This window comes from Salvelinus namaycush, chromosome 27, assembly GCF_016432855.1.
Source record: "Salvelinus namaycush isolate Seneca chromosome 27, SaNama_1.0, whole genome shotgun sequence".
Classification (NCBI taxonomy): domain Eukaryota; kingdom Metazoa; phylum Chordata; class Actinopteri; order Salmoniformes; family Salmonidae; genus Salvelinus; species Salvelinus namaycush.
In genome coordinates this window covers 32,847,182-32,863,376 of record NC_052333.1, presented here as the reverse complement: position 1 = coordinate 32,863,376, position 16,195 = coordinate 32,847,182, and the positions used below count along the sequence as shown (strand labels likewise).

General features: G+C 41.7%; 1 protein-coding gene across 4 annotated transcripts; it reads left to right on the top strand.

The window, feature by feature from the left end:
- Positions 1–94: 94 nt before the first annotated feature.
- Positions 95–8,425, top strand: si:ch1073-513e17.1 (sialin). 4 transcript variants are annotated; one of them, XM_038966042.1, is made up of 12 exons: positions 97–283; positions 2,211–2,338; positions 2,953–3,129; positions 3,455–3,675; positions 3,898–4,131; positions 4,353–4,527; positions 4,933–5,051; positions 5,172–5,333; positions 6,528–6,660; positions 7,152–7,299; positions 7,507–7,597; positions 7,955–8,425. In XM_038966042.1, the coding sequence occupies exons 3-12, from the start codon at positions 3,027–3,029 to the stop codon at positions 8,120–8,122; spliced, it is 1,554 nt and encodes a 517-aa protein (XP_038821970.1). In that variant the 5' UTR covers positions 97–283; positions 2,211–2,338; positions 2,953–3,026; the 3' UTR covers positions 8,123–8,425. The 4 variants fall into 4 exon arrangements, with proteins under 4 accessions (XP_038821972.1, XP_038821970.1, XP_038821971.1 ...); XM_038966043.1 differs by lacking the exon at positions 97–283 and adding an exon at positions 1,971–2,109; XM_038966044.1 differs by lacking the exon at positions 7,507–7,597 and having other exon boundaries at positions 95–283.
- The last annotated feature ends 7,770 nt before the right edge of the window (positions 8,426–16,195 follow it).

The window sequence follows — 16,195 nt, the reverse complement described above, 5'->3', positions numbered from 1 at the left end:
TTTCGTTTATCTTGTGTTGTAGAAATCAGTGTAAATTCATCAATACGTCACCGAATAAAAAAATATTATTGATCATGTGACTACCGCTTTCCCTGAATCGCAAACATTGTACACAACACTTTTAACACTGTTTTTACTTTGTCTGTGCCAAGTGGAAAGGCTACAAGCAGTAAGGACGCTACAGGCGCTATATGGCAAAACGGGGAGCTCTTTACACATTTATTAAATACGACAGGTGCAACGCAAACCAGAGGGCTTTGGTTGAAGAGTCCATTCGTTCTAGGTAGGTTTGCTCTATGGCTCAAATTCAACTAAAATGCAATAGCAGCTGTACTATTTTGAATCTACTTATGAGACCTATCTAGCTATCTATTCTCGTTGTGTACCAATGTGCCAACTGTTTCAAAGTGAATTTTTTGATTCACATGCATTACTGACTGCTTATAAGCCTCCAGTGTTGTAATAACCTTTTTTAATGTTTTAAAATGTTTTTATTTAACCTTTTTTTTTATCTAGGCAAGTTAGTTAATTAAGAACAAATTCTTATATACAATGACGGCCTACCAAAAGGCAAAAGGCCTCCTGCGAGGACGGGAGCTGGGATTATAAGTACAAATAAATTAAATTAAAATATATGACAAAACACACATCAAAACATGAGAGACAGTAGAACACTACATAAAGAGAGCCCTAAGACAACAACATAGCATGAGAGAAACACATAACACAGCATAGTCAGAAGCCATAGAAGTCAAATAAATTCCTATATTCCTGTAGGTCTGTCATGTAAAAGAAAACAAGTTGTCATGTAATGAGGCTATTGTAATGTGAGCATAATTCATTGCATTGTTTGTTGTCCTTATAGACAGTGAGGGCGGGTGATACCCATTACTTATGTCGAACAGGTTGGATTTAAAATCCCCTTTCCCAAATCTAATGTCAGATAATGGAGAAGTTATGATTGAAAGAAGAAGCAGAGAGTTAATAAAACTACACACAGTTTTTATACCAACTTTTGGAGAAGTGAACTTTACAGAAAACACACAATCACATACCAAATGCACATGTTTTTTTGACTCTGTCCGTTTGTAATGGGAATTTCCAGGTGAACAAAAAGGAGAGCAGTCGTTGATCACATCAATCAAAATAATGTTGGTTTAATTACAAGGTGTAACTAGCACAGAAGCAGAGAAAATGTCTAACGGGCCTCTTGGAGACAGACCCTTTATATTCAGACAGTGCCAAATGTTCTCTTAACATCAGCCCGAGAGGCTTGTGCGAAGTCAACACAAAAGACAGTGACTTTGCCTGCTGCTACAGAATCACACAGTGCATAATGTAATCAATACAATAAGAATCAATGTCCTCGGTCCATTTGCAATCTGTAGCTCTGGCGTCAATCACTATCAAACGATATGAGAAGAATCCATAACATTCAGTAAAAAATCTAGTGACTATCAACTCAGACACAAATATGTCACAAATAGAACACTGGAAATTATGTATATTACAGAATACCAAAAACATAAAAATATGCTAAGCATAGTGTTAATCACTCTAAACTGAATAAGAACTCGGGCTCCTGAGTGGCACAGCAGTCTAAGGCACTACAGACCCTGGTTCAATTTTAGGCTGTATCACAACCGGCCGTGATTGGGAGTCCCATAGGGCGGCGCACAATTGGCCCACAATTGGCCCAGTCATCCGGGTTAGGGTTTGGCCGGGGTAGGTCGTCATTGTAAATAAGAATTTGTTCTTAACTGACTTGCCTAGGTAAATAAAGGTTAAATAAAAATAAAATAAATCAACTTTATTAACCTTAAATGGCCACTACACCATGTCAAAAGGCACTACATTATGTAATTCTATTCCACCCCCCTCATCAGCTGACTTGCGTAACACACTCTCTGTTCCTCCAATGGTAACCTTTGAGTGTGAACGTTTTATTTGTCAGCAGATACACTAGGTTCACATCTGCTTTTAATCAGTCTGCACAAGTCACAGTCAGAGTGAAGGAGAGGCCAAGACTACTGGTTTATTTCATTTAGTGGACAGACCGGTATTCTGAGATCAGATTTATTGCGTACTACTGGTCCAGCTCTAAAAGAGGTAGCTATGGAAAATCATTGAAATCATGCTTCTGTGACTGACTTTACATAGACCATAATTCACAGACTGGTATTTGTTTTCCATCTTGTTTTTTTCTTCAGAATCAACATGTATAAGCCACACCACCAGCCAGCCTAAAACTATTTGGAGCATCATCTGAAGAAGAAGAAGAAGAATGTATGATGCTCTCCAGTCCTATGATCTAGGTCTAGAAACTCAATAACAGCAAGTGAGTAACATTCTGGTCCAACCAGTCCAACTTGTGGTAATTGGTCAAACCTTTTTCTCTATCTAAACCAGGGCTCTCCAACCCTCTTCCTGGAGAGCTACCATCCTGTAGGTTTTCGCTCCAACCCTAATCTAGCGCACCTGATTCTAATAATTAGCTGGTTGAGAAGCTGAATCAGGTTAGTTACAACTAGGGTTGGAGTGAAAACCTACAGGTGGGTAGCTCTCCAGGAACAGGGTTGGAGAACTCTGAACATTCCTCAATATAAAGAGCTAAGTCTACTGTTATAATGCATGTCCACAGTATATTTGATTTCTTTGACTTAGTCAGGTGTATTGCACAATCTCCCATGGATTTATTTGAACATCATAAGGACCATTGACCTGTTTAGTCATGGTCATTCTCATATCCAGCCTGTGTCTGTAGTCTTAACCCATGTGTGTGTGTGTGTGTGTGTGTGTGTGTGTGTGTGTGTGTGTGTGTGTGTGTGTGTGTGTGTGTGTGTGTGTGTGTGTGTGTGTGTGTGTGTGTGTGTGTGCGTGCGCATGAGACTGAATGTCTAGCCATTTTTCCTGCTGACTCTTGCTCTCTGTCTGTACTGCATATTTTCTTAGGGCACTATGGTTAGGTGACCTCAGATCACACTCACTTCATTCCATCTCTGGCTGTCACCTGACTGGTGGTTGCCATGGCTTTACAAAATGGATACTCCATCAACTCCACCCCACTGGACGAGAGTGGAGACACATCACCCCTACTTAAAAAAGAAGTGGTGGATGTTGATGATTCAGGTGTCTACTTTTTTGGGTTGCTCTTTTGCATAGTCAGCACTCAGCAGCATGGATGTGCTAGAGGGGGATTTATTATGTAATGATAACTTTTTATGATAGTTGAAGGAAGTCATATCAAGTGAAAATTTGACCAACCTGGAAGTTTGGATATGTCCCTATGCTTTAGCTTAGTGCTAGTGAAATAGGTCATTTAAGTGTCAAGTACTCCTCGTTTGCTAGTGTAGATGTTCTACCAGCGCTGTTTAAATAGTCATCTTTAAAGTCTAAGTGTTTTCAGATAGACTGTGAGGTGTGATTGTGCACTTGTTGTCATCATGTCTAACAGTACCTCCACAATGTTGCTCTGCACGCTGCAATCTGGCCATCATGATGTTCTTCGGATTCTCCGTTGTCTACGGTCTCCGTGTCAATCTAAGTGTTGCCATGGTCGCCATGGTCAATGGAACCAATAGCCAACCATCTCTCAACAGCTCAGTTGGCCATGAGTGCCCAGTGTCCTCCCATGGGAACAACAACAGCAGCCAAACCCCAGACCAACCAGACGGGGTAAGAACCAGCTTTTCCAAAGTATCCACAACTAGACCCATAGTATACTGTACATGCATATTAAAGCTCATATATTACAGTACATCAATATGCTTCACACAAACATGATGCATGCGTACTGGACATACTGCACATGCAAAGTATGAACAGTAGATAGATACAAGACACTCACAAACTAATACGTAACACTAATGCTCATTTACCTCTCTCTCTCTATCTCAGATACCTCAGTACTCGTGGGATTCTCCAACTCAGGGCCTGCTGCTGGGGGCGTTCTTCTTTGGCTACCTGGTGACTCAGATCCCTGGGGGTTACCTGGCCGGGCACTTTGGGGGGAGTATCTTCTTGGGGGGAGGGGTGCTTGGCACTGCAGCCCTCACCCTCCTCACCCCCCTGGCAGCTCAGCTAGGACCCTACTGGCTGTTTGGCTTACGGGCACTGGAAGGATTTGGGGAGGTAAGAGGCTTCATGTGTGCAGAGTAGGGGTCAATCTCATTCTGTTATCAGCATTGAACTGGATTAGCTTAGCATTCGATTGTATAAACAATCATATTTATGGTATACATACAGTATAGCCAATTTGGCCATATGGTCATTATTTTCTCTAAAACTCCAAGGTATATTGTTAATTTCAGTGACAAATCAGTGTGTAATGCTCTGTGTTTGTGTGTCGTCAGGGGGTGACATTCCCGGCCATGATGGCCATGTGGGCTCGCTGGGCTCCCCCTCTAGAGAGGTCTCGTCTTATGACCCTGTCGGGGTCAGGGGCAAACTTTGGGGCTTTTGTAGCCCTGCCCCTCACCGGCTTCATCTGTCACAGTCTGGGCTGGCCCGCTGTCTTCTACATATGTGGTGAGAGTTGGATAGCAATTACACCCCCCAAACATATACGCTGAGTGTTCAAAACATTAAGGACACCTTCGTAATATTGAGTTGCACCCCCCCCAACCATATACATTCCCCCTACACACACCATTGTCTGCATTTCTCACCATTATCTGCATTTCCAGCTCTTATTTTAGTCTCCTGCTTATACAGAAACTGGGCCTAAAACCCCAGAGAGCATGCAATGCAGATGTAGATGCTCGGTGGCTAGGAAACACTCCCTAGAAATACAAGAACCTAGTTCAGCACAAATACTATTCCTACACAACTTCTTGCTTAGTAAAGATGTTAACATAACAAGTCTTTTCTCTCATTCCCTCCCTCTGTCTCTCTCTTTCTCGCTTTCTCTGTCCCTCTTTCTCTCGTCACCAGGGGGTGCTGGTTGCATTTGGACAGTGTTCTGGTTCATTCTGGTGTCTGACCAGCCTGGCACTCATCCACGAATCAGCACAAGAGAAAAACATTACATCATCAACTCCATAGGAAAAGATGTAACAACAATATATCTGTGGTATCCTTTATGACCCTCTATCATACATTTGTAAATCACTTCACAGTCAATCCCCTTTCTCTCTCTCTCTCTCTCTCTCTCTCTATGCCTCTTAACCCAGGGTGGTGCCCATGGCTGGTCAGTGCCTTTGTTACCCATGGTGCTCTCTGTTCCCCTGTGGGCCATCATAGTGTCTCAGATGTGTGCCAACTGGGGTTACTACACTCTGCTCACCTCACTACCCACCTACATGGACACGGTGCTTCACTTTGACCTCCGACAGGTGAGACCCAAAGAAATTGTACATTAAGTCATACATCATAGATATGGACATATGATTTCTATGAATGACGCCAGAAGAGGGGAGAGACAGAGTGAGATGCTCAATTCCAGAGTGCTGTAAAGACCAGATAGCTATAAGAATATGGTAATAGCTCTACCGGGTGGCAAACTACCTGCCCTCCAGGACACCTTCAGCACCCGATGTCACAGGAAGGCCAAAAAGATCATCAAGGACAACAACCATCCGAGCCACTGCCTGTTCACCCCGCTATCATCCAAAAGGCGAGGTCAGTACAGGTGCATCAAAGCTGGGGCCGAGAGACTGAAAAACAGCTTCTATCTCAAGGCCATCAGACTGTTAAACAGCCATCACTTGGCGGCTTCCACCCGGTTACGTAACCCTGCATGTTAGAGGCTGCTGCCCTATATACAGAGACTTGAAATCACTGGCCACTTTAATAATGGAACACTAGTCACTGTAATAATGTTTACATATTTTGCTTTACTCATCTCATATGTATATACTGTATTCTATTCTACTGTATTTTAGTGTATGCCACTCCGACATTGCTCATCCTAATATTTATATATTCCTTAATTCAATTATTTTACTTTTAGGTTTGTGTGATTTGTGTGTATTGTTGTGAGTTGTTAGATATTACTGCACTGATGGATCTAGAAACACAAGCATATCGCTACACCCGCAATAACATCTGCTTAACATGTGTAAGTGACCGATCAAATTTGATTTGATTTTGATATAAAGGAAAGGGGGATACCTAGTCAGTTGTACAACTGAACGCCTTCAACTGAAATGTGTCTTCCGCATTTAACCCAACCCCTCTGAATCAGAGAGGTGCGGTTGGCTGCCATAATCGACATCCAGGCTCCATAGGTAGAGTTTTGTCATATTTCTTAGACAAGTGTATACATACTTTAGGTGGTAGGACTAGAGAATGACTAAGATTTAGTGTCGTATCAGTATATCACACTGTACAGGGATAGTACAGGAGTCTCTGGACTTGAATCATAAAGTGTTGTTATCAAGGTCTATACTGTGCTGCTGTAGCAATGTTTTAATAAAACATTGGTGAAAGTGACGCCATCTTATCGGGATACTTTATTCCTACAATGTAGTTGCAATTATTTTTGTTGTTGGTTAATATTGTCTATTTCTTTCTGTTTCTCTATGTAGAATGCCTTTCTCTCAGCTCTGCCCTATCTGGGTGGCTGGGCCTTCTCAGTGATATCAGGTGTAGTAGCAGACAGCCTCCTGGAGAAGGAGCTGTTGAGTGTCACAGCAGTCCGCAAGATCTTCACTATCACAGGCAAAGAGGGGACTTTTATATTTTAAAGGAATTGGTCTTGGTTGCTTATGGAATGGGCTTTACCAGATGTTTGATTGATTGGCTGTTAAAACGTACAAAAGTTTGCAACAATTTTTTCGGGATTCTTTGGTACTATTTAATGCTGTTTATATTTTAGTCTGTAGAAATGTGTTTTTTAACAAAATATGAACTTATAGAGTATTACATTTTACATTTTATATTGACATTTTAGTAATTTATCAGAAGCTCTTATCCAGAGCAACTTACAGTTAGAGTATCATATATATATATATATATATATATATATATATATATATATATATATATATATATATATATATATGTGTGTGTGTATGTGTGTGTGTGTGTGTGTTGTTGTTAATTGAATGAATGGCCACACTTATGTGTCTCTATTATCAATAGAAAGTAAGTGCAGTGTTTGTACATTCAACATGTGTATTGATGTATATTGTTGACTCCTCCTCCCCCAGGTCTGCTGCTGCCTGCAGCATTCCTGGTTGCTGTGGGCTACTCCGGCTGCAGTGGGGTGTTGGCTGTGACCTTTCTCACCCTCTCTACAACTGTAGGAGGCACCAGTGCAGCCGGGGTCTTCATCAACCAGATAGACATTGCTCCACGGTGGGTGTTTATCTATTTGAGATGTCGTCACTTCACTTGTTTCTCTTCACTTCTCTCCTTACTCACCAGTCTTTTCTGGCATGTTTTGTACCTTCACTGAACTCTCTTGCACTCATTCTATCACACTCTCAGCCACTTACTCAGTGCCTTTTCACTGCTTTTGGATGTATTTGAACCTCTTTGTCTCACTCTTCCTCTCATATTCAGGTATGCGGGGGTGCTTTTAGGAATCACCAACACTTTCGGGACTATCCCAGGTGTTGTCGCGCCGATCGTCACAGGTTACCTCACCAAAGATGTACGCTTTAGCTTTTCCTTCATCATCAAATTGATTCATTCTGTACTGCTTTTCAAAATAATTAAATAGATTTAATATAACTACTTAAATACTTGTTGCTGTAAAAAGTATTCGACCGTGGCTGCGTCTACACAGGCAGTCCAATACTGATCTTTTTTTCACTCGTTGGTCTTTTGACCAATCAGCTCTGAAAAAGATCTGATGTGATTGGTCAAAAGACCAATTAGTGGAAGAAAGATCAGAATTGGGCTGCTTGACACGAGGACAATGCAATGGCTCATTTCTGAAAGTTACTGCACCCTTGAAGACTGTTATACATACGACTGTGACTCATGTCTCCCCTCCCTCCTCAAACAGCACTCCTTGGCGGGATGGAGGAATGTGTTCTGTCTATCGGCCGGGATCAGCGCCGGAGGAGCGATTGTCTTCACCTTGTTTGGCAGCGGGAAGGTCCAGAAATGGGCCCTGGCAGAGGAGGATCAGGAGCAGGCAGAAACAGAGAGAGACGGGTTAATCCCTACATGACAGACAGACATGACCTAAAGGGAATAGGACCTGTAAGAAATAAGCTGACCTCAGGTTAACTTAACTCCCCATCAGGTGGTTTTAAAAAGGATGGACCAGTGCATTTTAATAGTCTCTTAGTACACTGTGTTGGGAATGGGACCCTATATATAATACAATATTCATGATAGAAATAGGGACTTTTTAAAAAGGCCTCTTTATATTCCAAATGCCTTTCTTTAGTATTGTTTACAACAATCTGTTTCTGACCACGTTTGGTATTTATACTGAACAAAAAAATATAAATGCAACAAGTAAAGTGTTGCTCCTATGTTTCATGAGCTGAAATATTTCTCAGATTTTCTGCACAAAATTTGCCAAAATAATCTATCCTCCTGACAGGTGTGGCATATCATGAATCTGATTAAACGGCATGATCATTACACTGGTGCACCTTGTGCTGGGGACAAAAGACCACTCTAAAATGTGACGTTTTTTCACACAACACAATGCCACAGATAATTGGCATGCTGACTACAGGAATGTCCACCAGAGCTGTTGCCAGAGAATTTAATGTTAATTTCTCTACCATAAGCTGTCTCCAACGTCGTTTTAGAGAACAGCCTCACAACCGCAGACCACGTGTAACCATGCCAGCCCAGGACCTCGACATCTGGTTTCTTCCCCTGCTGGATCGTCTGAGACCAGCCACCTGGACAGCTGATGAAACTGAGGAGTATTTCTGACAGTAATACAATTATTTTGTGTGGAAAAAATAATTCTGATTGGCTGGGCCTGGCTCCCAAGTTTGTGGGCCTATGCCCTCCCAGGCCCACCGATGGCTGTGCCCCTGCCCAGTCATGTGAAATCCATAGATTAGGGCCTAATGAATTCATTTCAATTGACTGATTTCCATATATGAACTATAATGTATTTTTCTTCAGTGTATATATATATACAGGATGAGTCATTATGCCTTTTATACTTAAATCAAAGAGCTTTACATTTAATAACGGGCTACCCCTAGTGGTATAAGGAAATACACAGGCAACTTCTAATAAACTAGATAACTCTTTAATTGATCACTTTTAAGTGCTCTTATACTTGTATCTGCCACATTTTATAAAAAATACCTGTGCTCTTCCCAGGATTCATTGCCTATGATTAGCCATTGTCTAGTCTGTTGGCTATATAATAATTACTGCCCCAAATACCTGTGCTCTTCCCAGGATTCATTGCCTATGATTAGCCATTGTCTAGTCTGTTGGCTATATAATAATTACTGCCCCAAATACCTGTGCTCTTCCCAGGATTCATTGCCTATGATTAACCATTGTCTAGTCTGTTGGCTATATAACAATTACTGCCCCAAATACCTGTGCTCTTCCCAGGATTCATTGCCTATGATTAGCCATTGTCTAGTCTGTTGGCTATATAATAATTACTGCCCCAAACCATTTGTTCTTTGAATATTTTTTTATTGAATGACAGACAGATGTACTTACAGAACTTGAACAATTGAAATGAACAAAACCATCAAACGAAACTTTTTTTTAGCACCACTTAATTGACCGCCACTTATTTGACCTCCAATGTGCCCTTAAAGACAATGCTGCACAAAAAAATGTGTTTACCAAAAATGTTTAATTTGAGGAAATGTACATTCATGTAAGAATGTTTTGTTGGTCAATGTAAATTCATGCAATAACATTTTGTAAGTGTTATGTAAAAACAAATCAATGTGAATGTTCATAACAGAAAAAAATCAGTGAAATCAAAATGTCATGCTATTTCCAGTAGCCTACTGGTTTAACTTTCCATTAAATAATATACCAAATGTTCACATAATACATTTTTGGGTTGTCATGTGTTGTCATTTTAATACTTTTGAATAATTATATTAGTGGCAATTTTATCCTAATTGCATTATACATTTTTTATTCGCATTTATATTGCGTCAAAGTAAGACTTTTATTTGGACGTTTTCAAGCTCCATAACCTGGTTCCATTTTAACTTCCAACCCGGATGTTGTTAGTTGCTAGCGAGAACGTGAGTGTGAAACGAGTGCTTCTTTTACATTTTCAGACTGCAGGGCAACAACATTTTTGTACGTCGTTTTTTGGGGGGAGGCAATTTTCGGAATACTCCAACTACTAAAAAGGCATCACATTTTAAGCATGGTTGGAGATATAGCTAGCTAATAAAGAGCTACGTTAAGAAATATCCTGTAGTACTGCATTTTATTGTTTTGTACAAAGCGTGCAAAACAAGACAGGGGGAGGCAATTTTCGGAATACTCCAACTACTAAAAAGGCATCACCTTAACCCTGAGTAGAGATATTTTAAGAATGGCTAAACGAAAACGCGCCGCTGAGGCTCATGAAATGCCCCCCAATATTGAGACGATTCAGATTCCAGCAGTGAATCTGAGCCTGACAGTGATGTATTTTGGACTAAACCTCTTGAATGTTCCACTGGTAGTGAGGACAGTGCGATAGAAGCGCCACCAACCGAGAAACCCCGGCTGAAGAACCCAGTCACTTCAACAGGAAAACCGGTCCTCCAACAGAGAATGGGGATCATGAGACTGGCAAAGATGGCACCGTTTGGCGAGGGTTAAATCCCATCGGAGAGGCAGTGGGCCAGAGAGCAACGCAACATGTTTTCATGGTCGCTCCAGGGCCAACAGAGTGCGCAAAAAGCGACATAGACAGCAGCCTACTCAGCGCCTTTCATTGCCTGTTTGACATCAACATGTTGCTCCACATCAAAGAATGTACAGTTGAAGAAGCACGCAGATGCACTGATGACAGTTTTTGCGATATGTCTTTGGATGAGCTTCAAGCCTGCATTGCATTGCGGTCCTTTACGTTCGTGTGGCGTTCGGTGGCAATTGCGCGAAGATGGAGAGCTTTTGGAATGACCAATGGGGGGGGGGGGTGATCTTTTTTGGACAAACAATGCCAAGGAACAGATTTAGAGACATCATGCGATATTTATGTTTAGACCAAAAATAAATAAAGAGTGAAAGTGTAAAAAATGACAAATGTTCAGTGTCACACGTTTTGAACAGTTTTGTCAAAAATAGCATCACCTGCTACAACCCAGGGCCGAATATTGCTGTTGATTCGCAGTTGTTTCCCACAAAAGCACAGTGCGTTTTCTCGCACTTCATGGGAAACAAGCTCGACCGTTCTGGAATCAAGTTCTGGCTGGCAGTGACTCCAAATACATCGTGAATGGTTTCCCGGACTTGGGGAAAGAAGATGACTTCTGGACAGCGCCAGTGTGACAGCAGTGTGGTGCTGAAGCTGATGGAACCTTATCTTGACAAAGGAAGGAATGTGACCACCTCACTTCAGTTGAACTGGCAAATACGTTGCTGCATGAGAGAACGACCCTGGTTCTGAAACACAATGACGCGACGCTGACTGTGTACATGTGTAAGCCAATGAAGACCATCAGTATTCTCAGCACCCTGCACCTGTCTGTTGGCACTAGTACCGGCAGAAAGAAAACCCCAGAATCTATGACTTTCTACAACTCCACTAAAGTCGGGGTGAATGTGTTGGATAGGAATGCGCGCATGTACAGTGTGAAGGGTGGCTCCCAGCGGTGGCCAATGGCCGTATTCTACAACGTCCTGGACTTGGCAGCCATCAATGCCTATGTGCTTTACAAAGAGTGCATGTGGGACACTATGCGATATACCCGGAGAGAGTTTATCCTGAACCTAGGATCAGCGCTTCGGGAAAACTATGTGATGCTAAAAGGAGCTATAAAGTCAGATCCCGATCCCCGCCCGGCCAACGAGTTAGTGAAAAGAAAGAGTTGTCAAGGGGCTAGTACTAAATGTAGGAACATAACTCTTGAGGTATGTTCAGAATGCAGGAGATATGTTTGTGGAAAGTGCGCCAAGACGGTAAAGAAAATAATATTGTCACAAATGCTTGTCGCAGGACACTTTACAAAACCCCCAAATTTGCGGCATGGGTAAAAGCGCGCGCCCACGAACTGTGAAGACATATGTTAATGCATTGGCTGCATTTTCATCGACATACAAAACAAGTAGCCTACTACCTACCTCAGCATGACTTCAGCATATACTTTTGGCAACGCGTCATGAATATATAAATACAGTATAGGCTACAGTGTTTGATGGAAGAAGTTATGTGTTCATGGTTTTACAACCAAGTACTGACTGTAATTTGTAACCAAAACGAGTTAACAAAATGTATTTGATTCCATTATGGTTAAGCATTTAAAATAAAAGGTGTTGTAGATTACTTTTGACTAATATTCATATTTTAATCTCTCCCAAAAAAAGGAGATTAAAGAGTTGACACCAAAAAACGAAATAGTTGAATCTCTGACGAACTGCACATTATAAAATGAATAGATACATTTTTGAGTAATCAAGAAATAAGACATGCTCAAGGTGGGCAGCAAGGCTTCTGTCTTTCCAAATTCAATAGTGTGTGTAATTTTGAGATGGTTAGTGCTATTCGGGACCCTACCCTAAATCTTAACCCTTACCTAACAATTTTAAATGTCTACGTCAATGGGGTGACGTCAGAGTTGCGACAGTTGCTAAAACTCTCAAGAGGGCTATGAATAAAGACATTTCTATGGCTGTGCATCAGGCGCTTGCCTCAGATTTAGTGTGAATGATCTGGATGTACATTGCGGTAAACTTCACTGAGCTATAGTTAAGCAATAAGGCCAGAGGTGTGGTATATACCAATATAACACGGCTAGGGCTGTTCTTACACATGATGCAATGCGGAGTGCCTGGATACAGCCATTAAATGCGCTGCATGGTCAATTAGATTTCTGCAGTGCCCATACAGCAATTTCTGCCATACAACCTCTGCAGAAGTCAGGGCATTCATACTTATTGAGTTTCGCAGAGCTGTTGTGAAGGAAGTTGTCAAGGATGTGGGTTTGTGTTTATACTGGACCCCCGCCCCCACCTACCGTCAACCAATCATGGCAGTGCAGAGAGCTATATGGAGCCATCCACATTGTTACAAATAAATTGGGCGGTGCACATGCAGTACAGAGCTCAATTTGGCCTCTGCATGCCTCCAGAGGCTTCACAATTGCCTCACATCCATATGGCACATTTGATCACATTTTGATCAAGCATAAATTGGCTTTTAACTATTGGTATATTGGCCAAATACCACAAACCCCAAGGTTCCTTATTGCTATTAGAACTGCTTACCAACGTAATTAGAAAAGTCAACTATTTTTGTTTTTGTCATACCCCTGGTATATGGTCTGATATACCACTGCTTTCAGCCATTCAGCATTCAGGGCTTAACCCACCCAGTTTATAATCTCCACCACGCCTACCCTCAACACAGGGGCCCCTGTGCTTAGTCCCCTCCTATATTCTCTGTTCACCCACTCCAACACCATCATTAAGTTTGCTCACAACATAATGGTGGTAGTCCTGATCACCGACGACGATGAGACAGCCTACAGGGAAGATGTCAGTGACCTGGCAGTGTGGTGCCAGTACAAAAACCTCTCCCCCGATGTCAGCAAGACAAAGGAGCTGATTGTGGACTACAGGAAATGGAGGCCTGAGCACGACCCCATTCACATCGACGGGGCTGTATTGGAGCGGGTCGAGAGCTTCAAGTTCCTCGGTGTCCACATCACTAAGGACCCATCATGATTCAAACACACCAACACTGTCGTGAAGAAGGCATGACAACGCCTCTTCCCACTCAGGAGGCTGAAAATATTTGGCATGGGCCCTCAGGTCCTCAAAAAGTACACTGACTTGGTACCGGCACTCCTTGTATATAGCCTCATTTAAAAACATACAGTTGAAGTCGGAAGTTTACATCACTTAAGTTGGAGTCATTAACTTGTTTTTCAATCACTCCACACATTTCTTGTGAACAAACTATAGTTTTGGCAAGTCTGTTAGGACATCTACTTTCTGCATGACAAGCCATTTCTCCAACAATTGCTTACAGACAGATTATTTCACTTATAATTCACTGCATCACAATTACAGTGGGTCAGAAGTTTACATACTAAGTTGACTGTGCCTTTAAACAGCTTGGAAAATTTCAGAAAATGATGTCATGGCTTTAGAAGCTTCTGATAGGCTAATTGACATCATTTGAGTCAATTGGAGGTGTACCTGTGGATGTATTTCAAGGCCTACCTTCAAACTCAGTGCCTCTTTGCTTGACATCATGGGAAAATCAAAAGAAATCAGCCAAGTCCTCAGGAAAAAAATTTGCTTCAACCTTGGGAGCAATTTCCAACTGCTTGACGGTACCACGTTTAACTGTACAAACAATAGAACACAAGTATAAACACCATGGGACCACCTCAGCCATCGGACCGCTCCGGAAGGAGACTCGTTCTGTCTCCTAGAGATGAACGTACTTTGGTGCGAAAAGTGCAAATCAATCCCAGAACAACAGCAAAGGACCTTGTGAAGATGCGGGAGGAGATGGGTACAAAAGTGTGTGTGTATAGTAAAACGAGTCCTATATCGCCATAACCTGAAAATCCGCTCAGCAAGGAAGAAGCCACTGCTCCAAGAAGCCAAACCGCCATAAAAAAGCCAGACTACATTTTGCAACTGCACATGGGGACAAAGATTGTATTTTTTGGAGAAAGGTCCTCTGGTCTGATGAAACAAAAATAGAACTGTTTGGCCATAATGACCATCGTTATGTTTGGAGGAAAAAGGGGGAGGCTTGCAAGCCGAAGAACACCATCCCAACCGTTAAGCACGGGGTGGCAGCCTCATGTTGTGGGGGTGCTTTGCTGCAGGAGGGACTGGTGCACTTCACAAAATAGATGGCATCATGAGGGAGGAAAATTACGTGGATATATTGAAGCAACATCTCAAGACATCAGTCAGGAAGTTAAAGCTTGGTTGCAAATGGGTCTTCCAAATGGACTATGACCCCAAACATACTTCCAAAGTTGTGGGAAAATGGCTTAAGGACAAGAAAGTCAAGGTATTGGAGTGGCCATCACAAAGCCCTGACCTCAATCTTATAGGAAATGTGTGGGCAGAACTGAAAAAGCGTGTGTGAGCAAGGAGGCCTAAAAACCTGACTCAGTTACACCAGCTCTGTCAGGAGGAATGGGTCAAAATTCACCCAACTTAGCTTGTGAAAGGCTACCCAAAACGTTTGACCCAAGTTAAACAATTTAAAGGCAATGATACCAAATACTAATTGAGTGTATGTAAACTTCTGACCCACTGGAAATGTGATGAAAGAAATAAAAGCTGAAATGAATCATTATCTCTACTATTACTCTGACATTTCACATTCTTAAAATAGTGTTGATCCTAACTGACCTAAGACAGGGATTTCTTATGAGGATTAAATGTTAAAAAAATAAAAAAATAAAAAAAGAGAAGTTAAACAAATCAAAATATATTTTAGAATTTATATTCTTCAAAGTAGCCACCCTTTGCCTTGATGACAGCTTTGCACACTCTGGAAATCATTTCAATTAACAGGTGTACCTTCTTAAAATTACATTTGTGGGATTTCTTTCTTTAATGTGTTTGAGCCAATCAGTTGTGTTGTGACAAGGTAGAGGTGGTATACAGAAGATAGCCCTATTTGGTAAAAGACCAAGTCCATATTATGGCAAGAACAGCTCAAATAAGCAAAGAGAAACAACAGTCCATCATTACTTAAAGACATGAAGGTCAGTCAATCTGGAACATTTCTATAACTTTTAACTTTCAAGTTCTGTCACAAAAACCATCAAGCACTACGATGAAACTGGCTCTCATGAAGACCGCCACAGGAAAAGAAGACCCAGAGTTACCTCTGCTGCAGAGGATACGTTCATTAGCGTTAACAGCCTCTGAAAGTGCAGCCTAAGTAAATGCTTCACGGAGTTCAAGTAACAGACACATTTCATCAACTGTTCAGAGGAGGCTGCCTGAATCAGGCCTTCATGGTCGAATTGCTGCAAAGAAACACCTTCTAAAGAACACCAATAAGAAGAAGAGACTTGGTTGTGCCAAGAAACACGAGCAATTGACATTAGACCGGTGGAAATCTGTCTTTTGGTCTGATGATTCCCAATTT

Excerpts from the sequence above, each read along its gene's own strand:
- si:ch1073-513e17.1 (XM_038966042.1), top strand. The coding sequence starts at position 3,027 with ATGGCTTTACAAAATGGATACTCCATCAACTCCACCCCACTGGACGAG. Across the intron at positions 7,300-7,506 it reads CAGATAGACATTGCTCCACG|GTATGCGGGGGTGCTTTTAG; the intron begins GTGGGTGTTTAT and ends TCTCATATTCAG. Across the intron at positions 7,598-7,954 it reads CAGGTTACCTCACCAAAGAT|CACTCCTTGGCGGGATGGAG; the intron begins GTACGCTTTAGC and ends CTCCTCAAACAG.